A 6,070-nucleotide genomic window follows, 5' to 3' on the forward strand; every position below is an offset into this window, starting at 1 on the left:
ATTTCCAATTCGCAGAAATCTTATGTACCTATTCCAATAACATGATACTTTTCCTTCTTTTTTGAAAGTACAAACCAATTTGTAATTTTGTTAACAATTTAACAACCTGTTGTAAATCTCCTCCACCATACCAGTTTCAACATGGTACTAGTAAGGCATCAATCTTCAGTGTAGGAAAAAGGTGGAGAAATGTACTTGTTGCAAGTAGTGGATATTGAAGATTCTTATTTATAGTTGCTTCCAGTGTTGTTTGGTTTAAACCATGTTGGTTTAAACCATGGTTTAAACCAAGTGGTTAAAAAAATGTGGTTTTCTCAAAAAAAATTTTTTTTTAAAAATTTCATTGATTTCCTCCCAAATGTTTTCATAAATTTTGCATATTATTGCAAAAAATAAAATATAATTGATGCAAAAGTAACTAGCAAAGCTTTATACATAAATTACAGATTCAATAAATTTTGAAACTTATAATTGTTAGGGTAATGCAAGTTAGCAAAAAAAAAATTTTTTAATATTTTTTTTTCTGTTTTAAAAATCTAAGCAGCTTTTCTATTAGGTACATAAATATACAAGGCAGACCAACTAAGTTTTTCTAAAATTATATGGAAAAAAAAATCGAAGTAGCTCTTTTATAATTTTTAATTATCATTATTTTTCAGTCTTTTACATTTTAAAATATAGTCCAAAAAGCATATTTCAACCAAAGCTTCATGTCCTGCCTAATTTGCTTGATTACTTAAGATTTATTGAGACAGATTATGTACCATTGAAGTTATGCATAGGGTGAAAATATCTTAACACTAGAATATTTAAAAATGACAAGAGAAAAAAAATAACTAAAAAAGTCCAAGAACTTTTAAGGTAGGCATAAAATTGTGCTTATACCTGCACACTTTTTGTATCCCTGATAAACGATGCAATCAGAGCAAGAAAAGAAAATGTATAAAATTATGAAAACAGAAAACATTTATGTAACTCTGAGCTCTTAAAATAATAATAATAATAAAAATAATAATAAAAAATAATGCCAAATTTTCGTCTTTCAAAGAACTTTTTTTTATCCCAAGTAGTCTCATGCATGAATGGTGGAAAAGAATCGAATAAACATTATTTTCTATGACATTATTAAAATGTGACTCATTATTAAAATATGTTAAAAGAGTATTCTCATTTAAGTTTGTACTGAGGCTTTTAATTAAAATGATTTTTTTTCTTTGATAAAAAAATTGTATTCCTAAATGAATTAAACAAGGAGAAATAATATCTACAATGGAAAACATAATGATTTTCTTAAAACCAACTTGTCCTGTTCCTATAATTGTTGTCACTGATACATTAGGTAAATAAATTACATGATTTTTAAGTTTTTAAAATTTTTTTAGACAAAATATACATTGATATTTTGATTTTCAAAGTTGTATAATGTACATCAGATTTATGATTCATTTGCAGATAGAGCAAAATACTTTCCCATGTTTAAAAATGCATGATTTTAATTTTACTTTTTTATTTATAGTAGATAGCTATGATTATGATAAAATTAATTTGCAAGAACTTATTCTTGCTTATTTGTAATTAATAATGTCTGAACTATCATAGTAAATTATTTATTTGATTATTTATACCAAGATCTTATTACGCATTGAATTTTTTATAATAGTTAAAGATTTTCAAACAATATTCTGCTATAGAAATCTCTAAGTATGAGGAAATGAAATTACAAGATTTTACTCTTAAATATTTAATTAATTACAATGAAATTAGGCACGAATATGAATATTAAACATTCCTTAACAATTATTTCATAAAATCTTCATGATTTCACTAAAATTAAATTGTTTTTCTTACAAACAGTAATAAAAACCAAGTAAACCCAGGTTAAGCCAAAAAAAAAAAAACCTGATTTAAACCAAAAAACCCTGTTTTTTTTTTTTTTTTTCAAAAAACCGGTTTTTATACCAACCCTGATTATTTCTAAAATCAAGATTTCAAGTCAGTAGAGAATTGGCTGAGAGCTCTGCAAGGCAAAATTACTTACTGACCACCAATATCAAGACTCACTGTTCCTAAAAATTCACATTTCACTCCGTATTCAGCAAAAATAGTAGCCGAGTTTGAAGCATTACCACCACGCTGCCATCGATGAGATATGCACCTGTAAGTTTATCTGTAGTTATAAATAAGTAATAATGCTTTGAACTAAATTTTTTATTAAGCAGTTCAGAATAGAAATACAGAAATTTTTAACAACTGCTGATTTTTTATTTTGAGAAGAAAATAATACTCTTAAAAAAAAAGAACAAAAAGAAGAATCCAGCCTCTGACACACATTTGAATTTGAATTCAAATTATGTTTTTCACAAGCACAAATATTGATAGGACTCTATTTGCTGGTTTCTTGTTTCTACAAATAGCTCCTCTCTCAATCATAATTGGGAGAAACATAATTTGAATTCCAGATGGCAAAACTCCAATGAATGCTAGGGAATGGCTACTGGATCTTGTGTGCTGGATGCTGTTTTTGTCTAAAGAGGATTGTATAAAGTTGAGTATAAATAAATTTGATTCGTGGGGCATGGGAAGGAAGCTTAGAAGGAGGGACATACTCATCATGGAGGTTCATGAACCAAAGGAGTTTGCTTTATAAGCAAAGAAAATGAAATCAAAGGAAAATTGATTTTGGCATAATAAGAGTAATAAGCAATTTATGATTGCTTAAAAAATTACACTAAAATTTTCAAAAAAAAAAAAAAAAAATATATATATATATATATATATATATATATATATATATATATATATTATGCAAAAGAAAAAAAACTGCTATATTAAGCTAGTTCTACTGGAGGTATAGTGGTCTTAAATTGAGTTTTTTTCAACTTAGATGGAAAATAAATATCCCCCAATCAGCTAAATGACAGGCCGGCTTGTCCTTCTTACCCTTTTGAGCTGTATACGCCCCTGTCCCCCCGGCTGTTTATTTCAGAAACATTTGACTGTTTTGGTGCATCAAATTTAGAATTTTCAGTCTAATATTTTGATTTGATTGAAATACAAAGTGGGAGGCCCCAGTAAAATTTTTAAAATATTGGAAGGAGGTAGTGATTTGCAGAAAGTTCAGTAGTTTTTCACTTTATTTCATAAAAGAAACCCATTTAAGATCTAAAACGTCAAAATGTAAAATTTTGTTTCATGTTCATTTCTCACAATTGAGTTATTAGACTTACATCAGTTAGTTGTGACATTTCATCATAATATTTCAAATCTCTTTTGATCTCTAGTTTAAATTTCTTCTTTTTGAAATATATTTAGGCAATCAATGTATTTTTCTTCATTTTGCTGTGATTTTTGTAATTCTGTTGATTTTTTTAAAAAATATATATCAATATCTTGGTAGTTCTTATGAAGCTTCCCTACATTTTTGGATATTCTAAACAAATATTTAAAAATATTTTTATTTTAAATTTTACAAAATAAAAAAATTTAAAAAAATTCTGAAAAACTGGGGTAAGTACACCTTTTCCCTTGATGATGTCATGGCTTACATATAATTCACACAAATTAAGTTGAATCCACTTAACGGAAAATGTTTTTTGCTTTGCTTAAAATATAACAAAGGAAATCAGTTTTATGCCAACAAATTTAGGAAATAATCCAACTATTGTACAGCTCATGTGGAATTTTCCATATTCCACATGACCAGTCTACCCCTGTCTGCCGGTCAACACCCTAGGATCGGCTGTGCAATTATTTTTTGAAGTTATAACTTTAAAATGCAGTTTTAGACAATCTTTGGTAAAGTTGGTAGGAGGAGAGGTTTGTAGACCTCCAGGTAATTTTTCGAAAATGAAATCCTAGAAACTCGATCGCAGATGATCCCCAATGCGTTATGAGGGAAGGGGATTCAGAGAGTCTCCCTCAGAAATCTTTTGAAATTAAAGTCCAAAAAACGAAATTTTAGACGACCTTTGATGATGGGGAGGAAAGTATTTTTCGGGGTTTACTGTGGAATCGGTTTCCTGGGAGTCCAAAATAGGAATAGCGACAAAAATGGGTTGCACACAGATATTTTGTGAAAATAGTCAAAATGGATTTAGCTAGTGAGCAACATCAAACTTCAATATTCGAGAATTTTCACGAATCCAAAAATGTTTAAGAATGTATGCCAAATGAAGCAGCTTGTTTTATACCTCTGATCACTATCTTCTAAGGGATAAGACGGGCAAACCATTACTATATCCAAATTACATAAACCTACACACAGTACTCTTTCCGAGTTTGTTCCCATTTTTGAAAATTACCGAATTTCTTATTAACAAAAAATAGATGCTAGTGTCTTTGTTCACAACATTATCATACTTTTTTCTTGCATAACACTATAATCAAAGCATAATCAAGAAGATATGTGAAACACTTCGTAGTGATAGGAGCTCTGAAGCGAAGGCGTTGAGCGAAGATGTAAATGTAAACAAACAGCGACCGTCTGAGCGTGTTGTTGTTGCTGTTAAAAAAATCAGTACCGTATTTTATGCTTTCCCAAGCAAACGGTTGAAATAGGAACGTATATTTCGCTTTTTCAAAAACATATTGAAGATTATATTTATATAATATTCAAATTTTTGCTCAATCGTCATAATCGTCATGATGAGAGAGTATGTTTCGTTTTTTTAATACGCATCAAAGAGGAGAGACTAAAGAATTATATCTTTAGAATTATTTGCGCAACTACACCAAATGCAATATAACTATAACGTTATTTTGATTTTAGGCGCCACCACCAGCTTATAGATTTATGAATTATGACATCACAGAGAGAACAAAAATAAAAATAAGACTCTTTCGAAATGAAGTTTGAATGAGTTTAAGTGTGACAGTTTGGTGCACGCTAGCGAAAAAAAAAAATAGCGCCTGAAAATTCCTCATGGTAGTCAAATGAAACAAGGATAGATTTTGAAATTCCTCGAATAGTTTGTTGACAAAATACACTTTGAATCTGATCCTAAATTTTATTTATAATATTCTTCGAAATCGGTAAGATTTAGTTTTGATCAATATCAACTTTTTGTGACATGAGTTGGGTGCAGAAAGAGATAGTTTGTTGTTGCATTGCCCAAGAAACATTCTCATTTGCCCCCTTACTTCGGTAGAAAAGTACAGTACTTCAATGCAATTAAAAATCATTTTTTGGGGGGGGGGGGGCTTTTTAGATTTAAATTCAGACATTGTTGATCATAGACTTATCTATAGTCATTCCATTTCAAATCAGGCAGGCAGGTATGAAAAGTCGTATGAGCATCATCAATTTTTTTTTTTTTTGAAAATACGGTAGTTAGAAATAAGGGGCATATGAAATCTCCCAAAAGGATTTTGCAATAAAAGCTTTTTTTCCCCTCAGTTATAGTCTACTAAAATTTTACACAAAATCGGCCATTTTGAAAAAAAAAAAAAAAAACAGCAAAACACTCGATGAAATGGACATTATTTCATTAGTATTTTACATACTTGAATAATTATTTTTTATGAAAAATAAATAAGGACCTATTTATTATCTGGACAACGTTTTTAAAAATTTACTTGGTTTTATTTATAAAGAAAAAATAAATATTTTTGTGACATGAAAAAACTGCACTTTTACCAAATTATGATTCTTTCCCACATGAAAAATCGAGATGTTTTTACAAAAAGGAGATGGCAGTCTAAAACACTTATATCAGGGGTCCCCAAATTTTTCTGATTCACGTTACCCTTTGTAGAATTAGAATTTTCTTGCGGCTCCTTATTCCATCTCTTTTTTATGCATTGTTACTGTGGTCACTTTGCGGCACAAAGCTGGAAGCACCCATTTTGGGAATACCTGCCTTATGTGACAGTGTCATATCATATTTTACTTTAAACCTCTGATGCATACAGCTGTAGAATTAAAATAAAAATTTTTCAAAAATACATAATTTTTGAATTGAGATTACTCCTAAAGCCCATTTTTTTTAAAAAATAATAGTTATTAAGGAAAATGTTTTATGACTGTGCACTGACTAATGCATCTTTTTTATTTCTGAATTATATAATTTTG

General features: G+C 29.1%; 1 protein-coding gene across 2 annotated transcripts in view; it reads right to left on the bottom strand.

The window, feature by feature from the left end:
* Positions 1 to 4,455, bottom strand: part of LOC129220332 (ketohexokinase-like) — a 40,522-nt gene extending 36,067 nt beyond the window's left edge. For both annotated transcript variants that reach the window (XM_054854734.1, XM_054854733.1), the window contains exons 1-2: positions 4,191 to 4,455; positions 2,039 to 2,155 (exon numbers count right to left, since the gene is read on the bottom strand). In XM_054854734.1, the coding sequence (XP_054710709.1) occupies positions 2,039 to 2,155; positions 4,191 to 4,288 (215 nt within the window). In that variant the 5' untranslated portion in view covers positions 4,289 to 4,455. The remainder of the gene's footprint in view (positions 1 to 2,038; positions 2,156 to 4,190) is intronic.
* Between the last annotated feature and the right edge of the window lie 1,615 nt (positions 4,456 to 6,070).

This window comes from Uloborus diversus, chromosome 4 (genome assembly GCF_026930045.1).
Source record: "Uloborus diversus isolate 005 chromosome 4, Udiv.v.3.1, whole genome shotgun sequence".
Lineage (NCBI taxonomy): Eukaryota > Metazoa > Arthropoda > Arachnida > Araneae > Uloboridae > Uloborus > Uloborus diversus.